This window comes from Lissotriton vulgaris, chromosome 3_1 (genome assembly GCF_964263255.1).
Source record: "Lissotriton vulgaris chromosome 3_1, aLisVul1.2, whole genome shotgun sequence".
NCBI lineage: Eukaryota > Metazoa > Chordata > Amphibia > Caudata > Salamandridae > Lissotriton > Lissotriton vulgaris.
In genome coordinates, this window is record NC_141689.1 from 1,635,351,966 (window position 1) to 1,635,369,535 (window position 17,570).

General features: G+C 48.0%; 1 protein-coding gene across 3 annotated transcripts in view; it reads right to left on the reverse strand.

Moving 5' to 3' along the window:
• CAAP1 (caspase activity and apoptosis inhibitor 1) overlaps positions 1 to 17,570 on the reverse strand; it is a 296,318-nt gene that overhangs the window by 198,277 nt on the left and 80,471 nt on the right. For all 3 annotated transcript variants that reach the window (XM_086962118.1, XM_086962119.1, XM_086962121.1), the window contains exon 3: positions 8,169 to 8,366. In XM_086962118.1, coding sequence (XP_086818244.1) covers positions 8,169 to 8,366 — 198 coding nt within the window. The remainder of the gene's footprint in view (positions 1 to 8,168; positions 8,367 to 17,570) is intronic.

A 17,570-nucleotide genomic window follows, 5' to 3' on the forward strand; every position in this document is an offset into this window, starting at 1 on the left:
AACGGGCAGACCGACCATAGAGACAATGCATACAAAGTACACAGTATTCACACAAATACAACCAGTGTAAAGTGAAATAGGAAAGCAAAGAAACCAAACATTTCCTATAAGCCCAAATAAAGGCAAATATAGGTAACACAAAATTACAATATGAAATCACATATTAACCAATACCTCTTTTTAAGGTATAAAAGGGTGGACAACGGGGAGGCAGGTGGGTCCATGAGGAATCCACAGGCAGATACTGTATCCACCAGAAAAAAACTTTACAGAAGGCAAGTAACTGGTTCTTCTAATGGATACATCTGCCTGTGGATTCCTCACTTTATGAATAGAATCCCACAGCAGTCCTACTCCTGGAGGAGGGTGTCCACCCTTCTATATCAAAAAGTCTTGCAAAACAGAGCACGCAAAATGGCCGTCCCTCCTCACCTTGGAATCTAAGCAGTAATGCTTCTCGAAAGTGTGGCAGGAGGCCCAAGTTGCGGCTTTGCAGACGTCCAACACAGGAACACCCCTGGACAAGGCAGAAGTAGATGATTTAGCCCTGGTGGAATGAGCCCTAATGCCTTCAGGAGGCTCCTTACCAGCCAGAGCGTAGCATATCTTGATGCACAAGATGATCTACCTGGACAAAGTGAGCTTGTGCACCGCCTTGCCCTTCATGCGTCCAGCATAGCCCACAAAGAGCAGATCATCCTGACGGAAGTCTTTAGTCTATCCAAATAGAAAATAATCGCCCTCTAAGGATCCAAGCGATGAAGCCTCTCCTCCTCCTTGGAAGGGTGAGGGGGAGGATAGAAAGTAGGGAGGGTAATGGACTGTCCTAGAAGGAAGGGAGTTACCACCTTAGGCAGAAAAACAGCACTAGCCCTGAGGACCATCCTTTCAGCCTGTATGGTCAGAAACTGAGGCTTTGAACTCAAAGTCTGAAGCTCACTCACCCTCCTAGCCGAAGTGATAGCAACAAGAAAGACCGTTTTGAATGACAGCAGTTTCAAAGGACAACTATGCATAATTTCAAATGAGGAACCCATAAAAAAGTTAACACTAGATTTAAATCTAGTGGAGTGGGTGGGAACATGTTTGTAAGCCCCTTAATGAACCTTAAAACTTTTGGAGACTTAAAAAGAGACAGGCAAACAAAGAAATGCTGATAAAGCTGACAAATACCCTCTAACAGTGGCCACAACACAACCCTGCTGGTCCAAATGCAGTGAAAAACAAAGAACATCAGAAAAATGATCTTTCAAGGGATCAATAGACTTCTATCCACACCATTTAACACATTTTGACCACCTGTAGGAGTAGACCGACTTGGTGGAGTGTTACCTGGTCGATAATATAACATCCACTACGTCAGGTGGGAGAGAGAAAGAATTTAGGTTGCCCTGTTAAATCTCCAGACATGAAGGTGCAGGCTCTGGAGGTGGGGGTGTAGAACTTGCCCCCCCCCCCGACTGCGAGAGGAGTCTACCCTGAAAGGGAGACGGAGCGGAGGCTGCGACGAAAGGTGAAGAAGGTCTGTGTACCACACCCTTCTTGGCCAATCCGGGGCGATCAATATAACTTGGGCCCGGTCTTGGCGAATTTACCTTAGAACCCAAGGGATCAAGGGTATGGGAGGAAACGCCTAAAGGAGTTGTGAGCTCCAACTCAACTGAAACGCGTCCTCAAACGTTCCCTGCCTCGGAAACTGGAGACTGCAGAATGACAGGCAGTGCGCGTTCTTGAAAGTGGCAAACGAGTCCACCCGAGGAGTTCCCCACACTGGAAGATGTGTTCAACTACCTCCGGATGAAGCCGTGGTCGGGGGAGAACTGCCGACTGAGACTGTCCGCACGTACGTTCAGCATCCCGGCCAGATGACTTGCCATCTGGCCCAGGACCAGAGCCACAACGCCTCTCTGCAGAGATGGTACGATCCTACTCCTCCCTGCTTGTTGATGTACCACATCGCAGCAGTGTTGTCCATCAGGACTTGAACCGACTGACCACGAAGGGAAGGGAGAAGAGCCTTGAGCGCCAAACTTATTGCCCGCAATTCCAGAAGATTGCTATGAAACAATCTCTCCTCTGGAGACCAAAAAACCCTTGATCTCCAGATCCCCCAGATGAGCCCACCACCCTAGGGTAGAGGCATCAAATATCACTGTGGTCATCCTGTAAGTCGATGGACACCATCCAGTCCTCTTGCTGAAGCGCCTGAAGAACCTGCGCTAGGGTGAGCATCTTGAATCTCTCCTGCTTGAAAAACATATTTAAAATTCTGAGGTCCAGGATAGGACATAACCTGCCATCCTTCTTGGGAATCAGGAAACGTCGGGAATAGAAACCCTGACCCCTTTAGTGCTCCGGAACCACCTCTATCGCACCTTTTTGTGACAGGGCAAGAACCTTCTTCTGAAGGAGAAGCAAATGATCCTCCGTGCAAAACCCTTGGCAAGGAGGGAAAGGAGGAGGGAATTCCCTGAAGGGAAGGGCGTACCCATTTTCTACCAGATCTAAAACCCAAAGGTTCGAAGTGATCAATTTGCAATCCTGTAGAAAATGGGTAAGCTGGCCTCCCACGGGACCTACATGATCCAGGATGGGGGATCTAGGGCTGCTTTCCTGCACTACCAGGAGGGGATGGGGAGGCAGAGGTCCAACAATGGCTGGATGGGGGCTCCCATCGGTCTCTCAATCGTCGCATTGAAGGGGACTGGCACCGGAGTCGCTTCTGCACTCAAGTCTCCAAGTCGATGCAGAAAGGGGGACAGGTCGCTATCCAGATCCAGGAGCTACTGGTCTGGAAGCCCCGTGAGTGATGCACGATCTCCGGGGAAGTAAGAGATAGGTCTCACCGATGTGTACCGTTGTATATTTTGAGAGACTTCAGGTACAGTCTTTAATGCCAGATACTGGAGCTCCTAATTCAGCGAAGAAGATGTTTGGGGCACGTCCGGATGGGACACTGTGTTGTATGCTCCAGCTTTATGATGTGTTGAGGGGTGGGGCGGGGTGGCCCGGGATGGCCCGGGAGGGGGGCGCTATTGAGTGGTGGAGCCAGACAGCCCTACTTTAGTTTTTGGTTCTCTGGGGCGACAGGCGCTCTGCTATTTGGGATGTGGGTAGCTCTGGACCTACAAGGCAGGGTTGCAGGGTGGGGGGATACTGTTAAGGGTTTTTGTATTTATTGTACCGTTCACTGTTAGGTTTTTGCTTCAGATCTAACGCTTCAATATTTGTGCCTAATGACGACCTTCTACGGGCTTGGTTCTGCTGTATGTAGGGAGGGTCTCTACTTGCTGGGTAGAGGGGTTGCTGGCGATGACTACTTACATGGCCACACGACCTAACAAAAAGCTGACAATCCTCTCCTGGAATGTAAACGGCCAAGGGGACAAAATTAAACGCACTATGGTTCTACAATATTTACATAGACATTCCCCAGATGTTGTCTTACTCCAGGACACACCTCAGGGGGAACAAGTACTTTGCCCTTAATATGTACGGATACACACTACAGGCCCACACTGTCTTCAGGTCCGCGTCCAGGGGCACGGCCATACTCATTGAAAATGCGATCCCTCTGATGATACAGCGCTCTTGGTGTGACCAACTAGGTCGTTATGCTGCTCTGTCAGGTACTTGGGAGGGGCAGGTGGTAAATATATGGTCAGTGTACATTCCTCCGCGACTGCACAAAATCACGTTTCCAGATCTCAGTCAGCTCTTACTGAATTTCCCACCCAGACTTTTGCTCTTGGGCGGTGACATGAACGATATACTCACGCCTGATATAGATAGGGAAACTCTCCCCTCTGGGGCAAGGGAGCCCTGTCCACTGTCTTCTTTTGCATGGGCTCTGGGACTAGTAGACCTTTGGATATGCCAGAATCCCAGGTCTAGACATATGCTCATATTTCTGTGGCACGTGGCAGTGGGGCTCCGCTGGACTACATTTCTACACATACTACCTCTACGGGGTTTTTCTAGGGTGTATGCCATAAGGCGCGAGGAATATCCAATCATTCACCGGTAGAGGTGCAGCTGCACGGGCCAGTTTGTGAGTGGTCTCTTCCCCCAAGGTTAGACCCCTTTATGTTTCGGGACCAGGAATTTAGGGAGCGTTTCGAGAAACGCACAGAACTCTACTCTGTGGAAAATGGTTGCTCTGTCAGCTCTGCTGGAACCCTTTGGGAAGTGTACAAGGTGGTGGCGAGATATTTTGTGCAGGCAGAGCGTGGTGCTCAACTAAAGAAACCCAACTCCAGTGTTAGGAACTCGAACAGGAGATACTCGCCTTGGAGCGCACAATAACCTCGGACGCTGGGGGGTGTCGGTACGCTCAAACATTCCCTCAAAGAAAGTGCCCTGCAAGATCTCGCTGAAAACACAGCTCAGGCATACGCGATCGCCACACAGCGCAGAGTATATGATCTGAGTGACAACGCCAACAAACTGCTTGCTTGGCTGAAACGAAGGGACAGGAGTCGCAATTGGGTTTCTGAGATTCGGTCCGAAGAAGGGACACTGGGTGGTACAGCGGTGGCCCTAACGGAAATGTTTGCCTAATATTTTGAAAACATTTACCAATCTCAATCCACATGGGGGGAACCTGAATGCACTGAATTCTTGCATGACAGATCTCTGCCGACTCTAGGTTCGGAGGACATGGAGGAGGTCGATTCCGACTTCCTCTTGGAGGAAGTAGAGAATGCCATGAGAGACTTGCAATCTGTGAAGGTGGCAGGCCGAATGGACTCTCCACTGAAATGTTTAAATGTGTGACGAGCAAGCTGGCTCCTTACATGCTTGACATGTTTAGGTAAGCGTCAAAGGTGGGGCAACTTCCAGATGACACAAGAATGGCCACTATTGTCGTACTTCTCAAGGAAGGAAAACCACATGACCTCTCCCTCTTAAGCTTCGAGGCTAAGGTTCTAGCCATGATTATCGCATACCGGATGGGCCCGGTTTCACAATCCCTGATCCATCCGGATCATTCTGGCTTTATGCCTCAAAGGAGCCCGAGGTTAAACTTGAAACGTTTATATGGAGTCATGTACATAACTCAAAGGCAGCCGGATGTCTCAGCCGCTCTTCTCTCGTTAGATGCAAGGATGGCTTTTGATAGCATAGAATGGTCTTACCTGTTCGTGGTGCTGGAAAAAGTGGGCATCGGCCTGCAGCTGCAACAGTGGATCCGGTTGTTATACACTGCCCGATGGCCCGAGTTAGGGTTAACAGGATCATCTCCAGAGCCTTTACATTGGACATGGGGACACGCCAGGGTTTTCCTCTGTCCCCGTTGCTATTCGTGCTGGTGCTTGAGCCTTTGGCGGCATGGATTAGGAGGGACCTGGTGGTGAAGGGAATCGATCTAGGGGGGGACTGGGATGAGCCCATTTTGTTGTATGCGGAGGATATCCTGATTTATGCATATCTGCCCAACACACATTCCATAGGCTCATTCACATAATGCGGTCCTTTGGTTCCTACTCTGGATATCGTATTAATTGGGACAAGTCCTTGGTCTTTTCTCTATCCGGGGACCCTCCGGTTCTGACGTCCGCATGTTCGGAGATGGTGTTCAAGGATAAATTCAAGAATTGGAGCATTTGGATAACTAAGACTGAAGCGGAGTTTACACAACGAAACCTTCAGGTGCAGCTTTCTAGGTTGCGGGATGCCGCTTCGCACTGGAGGGGGCTCCCTATCTCCCTTATGGGACGGGCAGTCCTCTTCAAGGTGATGGACCTCCCAAGTTTACTGTACGCCGTCCAAAACACTCCTTATCACATTCCAGATTCCTTCTTCTGCACAGTCGAGTCCGAGCTACGCCAGTTACTATGGGGAGGGGGCAGTCTAAGGATTGTACTCAAGAAACTGCAGAAGGGGGTGTACGAAGGGAGGCTGGCAGTCCCGGATCTCAGGAAATACTACTGGGCTGCTCATCTTGTTTACGTCAATGGTTGGTTCTTCTCCCCACTTGAGGAATCAGCCTATAGAGTGGAAAGATTGGTCTTGGGTGAGTGTAGTCACTTGGGGGAATTGTACCACAGGGGTAGTGGGTCCGTACATCTGCCACCACACACTAAAACGGTTATTGATATTTGGCATAAAGCAACTAGAATGACAGGGTGGGAGCGGAAACTTACTGAACAAACCCCATTATGGGAGGAAGACTTCCTGAAAGAAGTGCACAGACTGCAGGGTTTCCAAAAGAAGAGCCTTAAGGTATTGACATGCTCGGGAACATCTGGAACGGTGGGAAAATGGTGACATTCGATAGTCTACGGGAGGGCTTCCAAATGGGTGCAAGTGAATTCCTTAGATATCGACAGCTACGTTTTGCCATTCATAGCCACTTGACAGAGGGGACTTTGCTTCCAGAATACTCCCCACTTCTCTTGGAACCCATGATACAGAAGGCAGTGTCTCTGACATACAAAAAACTGACAAACAGTACTCCAGCCTGCTTGGGTCCCTTGCAGGAGGCCTGGGAAACGGATGTGGGTCCTTTGGAAGATGATGACTGGGCGGAGGACCTCCAGTGCCCTAGGGATATAGCCATCAGAGCACATTTTCAACTAGTACAACTTTGCATCATTCACATGTCATATGCCACGAGAATGGTACAGGTCCGTATTAAGGGGGAGGGCTCCGAGGTATGCCTCAGGGAGTGTGGCGAGAGGGGATCCTTCTTTCATATTTTGTGTTCTTGACCCAGGATTCAAAAGTACTGGAAGGGCATTGCCCAAGTGATGGAGGCTGAGGTGGGTAAACAGGTCCTGCTGGAGTCCAGATGGCACATCCTGGGCGTCACAGGAGAGATTAAATGGCCGAAATGGGCCAAGACGTGGTTAGTTTTTGCAGGGGGTTCGCTAAGAGGAACATTACAAGCGCATGGGGGGCGCCGGAGCCTCCGACCGTGGCCGCATGGCTTTGCGATATGGACTGGTGTCGTAGTGCGGAGCAGGTGGTGTATCAAAGCCGGGGATGCCCTAGCAAAGGGTACAAAATGTGGGGGCCATGGACATTGGATAGGGGTCTGTGAGGGGCCTCTTGGGGTGCACTGACTGGGTTTTCTGGGAGGGTTTCGAGACGTACTCCAATGGGTAGTGTGCGGCTCCATATACAGTGTATTTTTATACTACATGTAATGATGCTTGAGATGTGCCTTGTCTTGTACATCCCTTGTATATGTGTATATATATATATATATATATATATATATATATATATATATATATATATATATATATATATATATATATATATACTGCATGATGCTTATATCTGAAGCTTGTTTTTGATTTAATAAAAAGATTTTTTTTCAAAAGATAAGCACTGAGCGGGACACTTTGTTTTTGCGTTTATTGGTTTACTATTGAGTGCTGAGCTCTTGCTCCCCCTCCGCCGCCCCCCCCCCCCTCATCTTACCTCTCTGAGAACCCTTGCTAACTTGAGAATCAAGTGAGGAAAGGGTTCTACTTATCTCAGTTTGCAGAGCCATAAAAGAATCGATCCCAAGACAACAGTGGCAAATAATCTACCCACCATGTTTGAGGCCCAGTAGCTCCTGTCTTCCCTGTGCCCTTCTGAATGGTCCCACGATATCCAGTACTTGTACAGTGACTAAATTCCAAGCCATCAAAGAAGTAATCCCAAAAGAATTTTAAATCCCATCCGCCCATGGAACCCTGATTTCTCACTCCCTACCCACAACCCTCCGGTAGAGCCTTTAAGAACCGTGCCCATGACTTAAGGCTGAGTACTTTTGCAGGTCAGCACTCTCAAAGTTATTTTTCTTTTACTGAAAATGCAACATACCGTTCAGGGTATCACTGCACGGCCAACCCTCCCATGACAATACACATGCAGCGAGGAACATCACTTTCACATTAACTGGCCTGTTTCAGTGGAGCGATACAATTTATCAATACGAAGAGATAATGCGTGACGACGCCTCCACTCATAATGCAACTGATGGCCTGCCACCAAAACTACTCCACATCCAAAAGACAGTAACACAGTAATGTGTCTCACTGAGAAGATAGACAAGTGTTTCACTCTCTATGGCTAGCACGTCACCAAAAGCAGGTTAAAATAATGACATTTTACACTGCTCTCACAGCATGGTGTGAGCACAACGTGTATTTATGCTCATTAGCCTGTACCTTTAAAACATCAGGAAGCATTTTCTGCAGCTTCCTCTCTCCTACAACCCGGAAGCACTGTTGCAGCATTTCCTTCTTGTCGGATATGTAGAAGCTGATAGGCTTCAGGGGCACACTCAGATCCAGCCCACCTTCTTCAATGTCACTTGGCTCTTCTACCTCGTCTTCTTTCTCAACAACTGTGGAACATTTTAATTCCTAGGAAGAAAAGCAAATTCGTGAAATCATAGATGACTAAACGTTTGGATAAATACAACAGATTACGTGGCGCGCCATAAAAATGGAAAATAAAATACAATGAGTTCTAGCAGATATGTATTTCATTTAACTTAAAAACATTCGTTTTGGGGCATTCTTTCTAGGATTAAAATGCAACCTCACTACAACTTACTTATTCTCTCCAGCATGATTCTAGAGACAAACTTACCGCACAGAGGGATGCTGCAACAAAAAGTTAGAGGCACTGGAACAGAAACTGGTTAGATGTCACAATGAACTCTCACATACAAGACTAACTAAACACGAGGGCAAGCAGAGTGAATGCTAGGAAGGAGGGTTGGGGTGTATGTAATAATATGTTTAGTTAAACAATATTATATATTTTTTTCATTATACAACGAAATCCTGAGCGAAGTCGGTTTGGAAGCACAGAAAGACCTTCCGGGAAGTGAATGAATCACTTTAAATTCTTACATAGCACAGGTAAACTGCAGTTTACATCAGACTGATTTATAGAGGTAAATTAGGGTAAACAACAAGTACTTTATGACCAATGTATTCCAACAAGGCAGTTTCATGGCCTAGTATTGGCCTCTGCAAAACAGGTAAAATAAGCTGATTGACTTTTGTATTAAATCGATACTGTGACATGCAAGTATGGGCAGAGAACACAGGGCACACTGGCCACATCAATTGAACAGACTGGGTAAATACGCCTTCCTAAAAAAATAACAAGTGAAGAGAGTTAGTGTAAGGGTCCCAACCTACCAAAACTAGCATAGTTATTCTTCAGCAGAGAGGGAAAGATGGGGTTAGGTGATAGTGATGAAACAACCGGGCTGGGTAATGAATAGTTTATTGAGAATTAAGTACAAATTGTGCTCATGCCCAAACGTTTGTCAACCTTTTTAGGTCTCGCCTGAGCCAGCACATGCGCTGTCTGGCGAGACATTTAGTAGCCGCTTTTCGAAGTGCTGCCAAAGCGGCCACCAGCTGGTGGTCACAAACACATACGGGAGCGCCACGCTCCACCTCTCCATGCTTTAGCACGTCATCGCGTTCACTTTCGTTTTCACCCTGATCGCAATGACTTTTGCTTTCACGGCAGCGCTCCCTCCTCGTCAGCTTCCCTTATTACAAGCGGCACGCGGCCAATGCTTGTTTCAGTTAGCACATGGTCTGTCTGCTTCAGATGTGCAGCGCCAAAGAGTGCGCTAATTCCCCCATTCTTTTCGTGCTATTAATTGCCATGGGCCTGTCATTGCAGGGTATTTTTTGCAGGCAAGCCTTCCTTGAAGTGCCTGCACCCCAGCCTGCTCGCACTGCTCTGTGGTTCCCACATGGACCTAAACCACTGATGCTAGTGAAAAGGAAGCAGGAAGTGGGAGGGTCTCTCTTACAGGCTGACTCTTAGAGCTGCTCGGGGGTTATCATCACGGGCACCATTTATTTATCACAGTAATTCGGTAACTGGACGCAACATTGATTGATGGAATCCATGGGATGTGTTTTGAAATATGATATTTTTCAGCAAGGTTGTCATGCTAATCTTTTAACCCCTTCCATGCTCATGACAAGGTCAGCTCGTCATGGGTTTTACCTGCCCTGTGCTTATGACGAGTTGACCGTGTCATGATTCTATAGAATTCAAGTATTTTCAGCGCAGGAGGGGAAAACCCCCTAGCAGCCAAGGTGTTAATAGTGCCGAGAGGCTAAATTCGCACATAAGGTGCTACATCAGTGAGCAGTACACGCCAGTCTAGCCGGCCGGAGGTCTATCAGTATAAATATATTGCTAGAGTTGCCAGTCCCCGTTGACTTATGAATTGCATCGTTCCTGTACCTCGCTGGACTGTAATTACAGGTTTGTGTATTAACTGTTCAATGTGTTAACTATATCGAGCCCCGGTAACTTCCGACATTTTTAAATATTTTTCTCGCTTCCCGTGCCCTGTTACTGCACAGAAACGTGCAAGAACACTAAATTGCAGAAAGCTCCTTTTTACAACTGACAAGACCATAATTTTGTTTTCATGTAACCTCAGTGCCCATTAATGGACCATAAATAAGGCTTTGACAACCCAGGTGACGAATGCCTCGATTCCGGGTGGCTCTGTTTCCGCCATGTGCCTTCCGTGGAATATTCAAAGACAGGTCATCTTTTTGCCTGACTGTTGTAAGCTGACCTGCTCCCCTCTGTTGTGTGAAGGGGCCCCTTGTTTGTGTGATTGTAGCTGCTGGGGCACTCAGTGAAGGAGGGAACTTCAACAAGCATTGGCATAGACAATAGGTCTCACATTTGGGGCCTTATAAGTGTTTAGCCATTCAACACTTAATGTTGTTGCACCAAAGATATTGTGCTGCATAACTAAATACTTATAAGGTCCCAAAAGCGAGACCTATTGGCTATGCCAATGCTTGTTTTCCTTTGAAAGAGCTCACAGGGCCCCAACCCCTCCCAACCACTACCAGAGGTTCTCCCAAGTGCAGTGACTGTGCGATTTCTAATCTAATTTGACTGAGTTCCATTCCTCAAAGAAGTAAGGCGGTCTGGTCAACTGTATACAAAGGACATCATTTCGCGTTTGGCAGAAGGGAATACCGCCAGTAATATGCCAACTGTCTTCTGCAATGATTATTGATCTATTACTAAACCTTCATGCTTTCTAACTTGTATCTTAAATGACTTAAGAAGGCTTATTATGATAGTTGGTGTATTGACAATTTGTATTATTACTGTGGTGCCCTGAATTAAAGTTGTTGAGCTTTTTGGTTATGTGATTGTGATTTGAAGGTTATTAGGAGTACTACGGCCACATGTATAAAGCTTTTTTGAGGTCGCAAACGAAAAAGTACGCAGAATCAGGCCATTTGGGACTACAAAAATGCTTGTTTTGATGTTCAAACACCAAACTGCAATTCTACAGAATCGCAATTTGTGTTTGCTATTTAGTATTTGAAAGGGTCATGTGTAGGGCATCCCTTCCAAATACCAAATCTTAGTGGTATGTATTAATTTATTGCCAGCACAATGCAGTTGTAAAACATTAATATTTTATCAACATCTCGAAGGAGGTGGTAACCATTCGCAAATGGGAGGGCGTCACCATGGGACCCTTTCTCCTTTGAGAACGTTAAAAAATATTTTTTTTACGAGCTGGACCATTTCCTACTCTTAAAAAATGTATTAACATTTTATTCTTTGTTTTTGAAACGCATCCCATTTGCCTATTCGGACAACGGGCTGCGTTTAAAAAAAAGATTGCTTTATTTAAAAGCAATCACAGACATGGTAGTCTGCAGACTCCAGCATGCTACCATTGCTTGTGTTGGCTATCATTCCTAATGGTTCGCAAAGAACAAGTTACTTACCTTCGGTAACGCTTTTTCTGGTAGATACAATATCTGCCTGTGGATTCCTCACCTTGTGAATATCCCCTTGCGTCAGCAACATTCGGAAATTCTTTTTGTAGCTTCGCGCCGACGTGGATCCGGACGTCACAGAGGCACGGCACCGCTCGTGACTCCGCGGACGTCACCGACGCCTATAACAGGCCCACGCCGGCGTGATGACATCAGTTCCGCCCTTTTTTCCGTGCCTTCGAGGCACACGGACGGACCGATGACAGTAGACATAAACACAGTATACGCAATATAGAAATCAAGGTAACCCACACAGTGTGAAGCAAATGCAATAAAACATTTGAAATAAACAACTCCTTGACAATAAAATAATACATTAAAGAAACTCTGGCATAGAAGAGTGGACAGCGGGGAGGCGGGTGGGTCAGTGAGGAATCCACAGGCAGATATTGTATCTACCAGAAAAAGCGTTACCGAAGGTAAGTAACTTGTTCTTCTGATAGATACATCTGCCGTGTGGATTCCTCACCTTGTGAATAGAGTCCCACAGCAGTCCCCACTCCCGGAGGAGGGTGTTCACTCTTCTAGACCAAGAAATCCTGAAGGACAGAGCGCGCAAAATGACCGTCCCTCCTCACTTCGGAATCCAAGCAGTAATGCTTCGCGAAAGTGTGGAGGGAAGACCAAGTTGCCGCTCTACAAATATCCTCTACAGGCACAACTCTAGCCAATGCAGAGGTCGAAGACTTAGCTCTAGTAGAATGAGCCCTTATACCCTCTGGTGGTTCCTTACCGGCCAAAGAGTAGCAGATTTTAATGCAGAGGACGATCCATCTCGACAAAGTCCTCTTATGGACCGCTCTTCCTTTCTTGCAAGCAAAGCCAATAAAGAGCGACAGTCTTTAGTCCTGTCCAAATAAAAAGACACCGCCCTCTTGGGGTCAAGACGGTGCAACCTCTCCTCCTTGGAAGGGTGTGGGGGAGGATAAAAAGTAGGAAGGGTAATGGATTGACCAAGGTGGAAAGAAGTCACCACCTGTGGCAGAAAAGCAGCCCTGGTCCTAAGAACCATTCGATCAGCATGAATGGTCAAGAAAGGGGGCTTGGAACTAAGAGCTTGAAGCTCACTAACCCTCCTTGCCGAGGTTATTGCAACGAGGAAAACGGTTTTGAAAGTCAGGAGCCTCATAGGACATTTGTGAAGAGGCTCAAAAGGAGCACCCATTAAAAATGTCAAAACCAGATTCAAATCCTACTGAGGCACAATAAAAGGGGTAGGAGGGAACTTATTAATGAGGCCCTTCAAAAACCTTAAAACTATAGGAGATTTAAACAGAGAAGGCTGGTCAGGCAAACAGATAAACGCCGACAGCGCTGACAGATAACCCTTCACCGTGGCAACAGCAAGCCCCTGCTGTGCCAGAGAAAGGGCAAACTGGAGAACATCAGATAAATGGGCCCTCAAAGGGTCTATGGACTTCTCCCAGCACCAAACAACAAACTTAGACCACCTATAAGAATAGATGGACTTAGTGGAGTCACGCCTGGCTGATAAAATGACATCCACCACATCGTGAGGGAGAGAAAAAGAAATCAGTTTGCCCCGTTCAATCTCCAGGCATGAAGGTGTAATGTCTGGAGGTGGGGGTGTAGAACCTGCCCCTCCATCTGAGAGAGGAGATCTGCCCTGTGAGGGAGACGGAGCGGCGGGTGAGAGGAGAGGTGGAGAAGGTCCGAGTACCACACCCTTCTTGGCCAATCCGGGGCGACCAATATGACTTGGGCCCGGTCTTGGCGAATCTTCCTCAGAACCCGAGGAATCAAAGGTATGGGAGGAAACGCGTAAAGGAGTTGCGAGCTCCAACTCAACTGAAACGCGTCCCCCAAGGCTCCTTGCATCGGACACTGGAGACTGCAGAATGGCAGGCAGTGAGCATTCTCGTGAGTGGCGAACAGGTCCACCCGAGGAGTCCCCCACATCCGAAAGATGCCGTGAACTACCTCTGGATGGAGCCTCCACTCGTGATTGGCAGAGAACTGCCGACTGAGACTGTCTGCACGAACGTTCTGAACCCCGGCCAGATGATTTGCCATCAGACAAATCTGATGGTCCTGAACCCAGGACCAGAGATGCAGAGCCTCTCTGCAGAGACACTGCGACCCTACTCCTCCCTGCTTGTTGATGTACCACATCGCGGTCGTGTTGTCCGTCAGGACCTGGACAGACTGACCGCGAAGGGAAGGGAGGAAGGCCTTGAGCGCCAGACGTATCGCCCGCAACTCTAGAAGGTTGATATGAAGCAACCTTTCCTCTGGAGACCAAAGACCTTTGACCTCCAGGTCCCCCAGATGAGCACCCCACCCGAGAGTGGACGCATCCGATATTACTGTGGCAACCAATGGAGGAATCTGAAAAGGCTTCCCTTGAGACAGATTGCCTTCCACGCTCCACCAAGACAGATCCGCTGCAGTTTCTCCGGAGATCTTCACCGACTCCCTGAGATCCTCATTGTGCTAATACCACTGCCTGCGGAGGCACCACTGGAGCGCCCTCATATGCCAGCGTGCATGGTTGACCAACAGAATGCATGAAGCCATCAGACCGAGCAGGCGAAGGACCTTCAGGACTGGAACGACCGCTCCATTGTAAAACAAAGGAATCATCTCCTGTATGTCGCGAATCCTTTGTGGAGGAGGGAATGCACGACACACAGTAGTGTCCAGTACCGCACCTATGAACAGGTTGCGCTGTGAGGGCACCAGGTGAGACTTGGGTACATTTATCGAAAAACCCAACCTGTGCAACAACTCAGTTGTCTCTTGCAGATGATGGAGCACCTTCTCCGGCGACTCCGCTTTGATCAGCCAGTCGTCTAGATACGGAAACACATGTATCCCCGTTCTCCTGAGATGAGCCGCCACCACTGCCATCATCTTGGTGAAGACTCGAGGCGCAGTAGTAAGACCAAACGGAAGGACTACAAACTGGTAGTGTTGTGACCCAACCGTAAAACGGAGATACTTTCTGTGCGACTTCAAGATGGGAATATGAAAATACGCATCCTGCAAGTCGATCGACACCATCCAGTCCTCTTCCAGCAGCGCTTGAAGAACCTGCGCAAGAGTGAGCATCTTGAACTTTTCCTGTTTCAGGTAAAGGTTCAACATCCTGAGATCAAGGATTGGCCGAAGCCTGCCATCTTTCTTGGGGATCAGGAAATGCCGGGAGTAGCACCCCTGACCCCTTTCCTGCTCTGGAACCACCTCTATCGCACCTTTTCGGAACAGAGCCAGGACTTCTTCCTGCAGGAGAAGCAGGTGGTCCTCCGAACAATAACCCTGGCAAGGAGGGTAATTGGGAGGGAATTCCTGGAAAGGAAGTGCATACCCATTCTCTACAAGATTGAGAACCCAAAGATCCGATGTTATTAATTCCCAATCTTGTAGAAAATGAGTAAGCCGACCCCCCACTGGGCCCACATGATCCGGAATGGCGGCTCTAGGGCTGCTTTGCTGCGTTGGCCGGGGGTTGGGAAGGAGAGGAGGAAGTTTGACGACCTCTAGGGCGGGGTCTTTGTCTGCCCCTGTATGACTTGTACAACGTATTCTGCTGCTGTTGAGGCTGCCCCTGGGATGGTCTGTAAGAACGAAAGGAAGATCTTCCAAACCCCCTGAAGCGTCTACCAGTAGTACCTCTGGACTGAAGACCCAAAGATTTTGCAGTGGCCCTACTGTCCTTAAAACGTTCCAAAGCAGCATCAGCCTTCTTGCCAAACAATCCTGAGCCATCAAAAGGCAAGTCCATCAAAACAGACTGGACGTCTGCAGAGAACTCCGATGATTTAAGCCAGGCAGCCCTCCTAGTGGCCACGGAGGAGCCCATGACCCTTGCCACCAAATCAGCAGTGTCCAGACCACTCTGAATCACCTGTCTCGCAGCTGCTTGAGTGTCTGATATCACTTCCTGAAAATCCTTCCTGTCATCCTCAGGAATTTTCGGAATCAGCTGCTTGACAGAATCCATCAAGGCATGAATATACCTTCCCATCAGACATGTTGCGTTGGTTGACTTTAACGTCATACTGGCTGATGAGAAAACCTTCTTGGCACTCTGATCTTGCTTTCTGGATTCTTTATCCCCAGGAACCTGTGGAAAGCACCAGCAGATTTCTTTGAGCAGGCAGCTTGCACCACCAAACTCTCAGGCAAGGGATGAGTTGATAAAAACGCAGGGTCCTCAGGTGCAACTCTGTATCTCCTCGCCACTGTTCTAGAAACTGCAGGAGCAGATAAAGGTTTCTTCCAAACCTCATAGATGGGCTCAGATAAGGCCTCGTTGAAGGGTAACATAGGTTCAATAACTGACGAGGGTGAATGAAGAACCTCAGTTAAAATATTAGGTTTATAATCAGCAGTGGGCAGATCAATATTCAATAAACTCGCTGCTTTTTTTATAACGGTGTGATAAGGCACAACATCCTTCGATGGTACATTTGACACTGAAGCCAATTCCCACTCAGGCGACAGTTCAAGCCCACTGGCCTCACACAAGTCTTCAAAAGGATCCTCAGAATCCCGTAACTCCCCTTCATCAGTATCTGAATATTGACATCTTTCCTCTTCCAAAAGTCTCTGGGCCTTTCTCCGAGATCTTTCCTTCATAACAGAAGTCAACGGATTCGGAATCGACTCCGACGGCGTCGGTGCCGGCGTCGAACCCGAAGTCGGATGAGGTTTTTCAATACGAGGTCGGGCAGAACCCTGCCTCGGAGTCGTAGGCATCGGCGTCGATGAGACTGGCGTCGACGGAGTCGGCGTCGACGACACCGGTGGTGTCGGAAAATGCCAATGCGGTGGTATAGCCGGCATAAAAGGCATGAAGGGCGCAGGGGCGTAACCCTGGGGAATACCCAAGTTAAAGGCCATTGGACCCGTGGGACCAACAGGTGCACCAGACGGGAACATTGCCCTGGAATAGACACCAAACATGGCGTTCAGGAACTGAGAAGGATCCTGACCTGGAGTTAGAAATTCAGGATATGGATCTCTGGGTCGTTCCTGAGGAGGAGGAGTCGAAACGACGTCGACATCTTCACCGAGTCCAGGAACCGGGGTCGACGAACCCGCAGGCATCGGAACTTCGACTTCACCAGCCCCCTGCTCCTCACCTTCATCCTCCTGACCAGAAGGATTGGATGGAACCGGAGAATGGACCAGCTTCTGAGATTCGGGTGAATCCGGATGTGAAGCCTCACCAACAGAGTTATGTTCTGACTCCGAAACCTCCACTTCCTTACTCAGAAGTTTGACCTGGGACTTCGGTCTTGAACTAGAGTCCTTTCCGGAGTGATGACGTGACTCATGGCTCCTCTTCTTATGTTTCTTCCTCGAAGACTTCGAAGCGTGAGCCAAAGACGACTCCGAGCGTGACCTCGAACGAGACCTAGACCTCGATCTCGACCTCGACCGACGAGTTTGAGACTTCGAAGACTTTTTAACTTTCTTATTTTTAAGTTTTGCCACAAGGAGTTTCGTCTCTCTTTCTCTTAACGCCTTCGGAGTCATCTTCTTGCAGCAAGGACAGTCCTCGACGTCATGGTCGAAACTTAAACACCAAACACAGCATTCATGAGGATCGGTGATAGACATAGTCTTGCCACATTCGCCGCAAGCCTTAAATCCAGTTTTCTTCGACGACATTTCGAAGAATATAAAGATAGACACAATAAAAGGATAATAGTAACAAAGTTACTGTAAAGCTACAGTACGATCCCTGAAAACCGTTAGCGTCGACGACGCGGAAAAAAGGGAACTGATGTC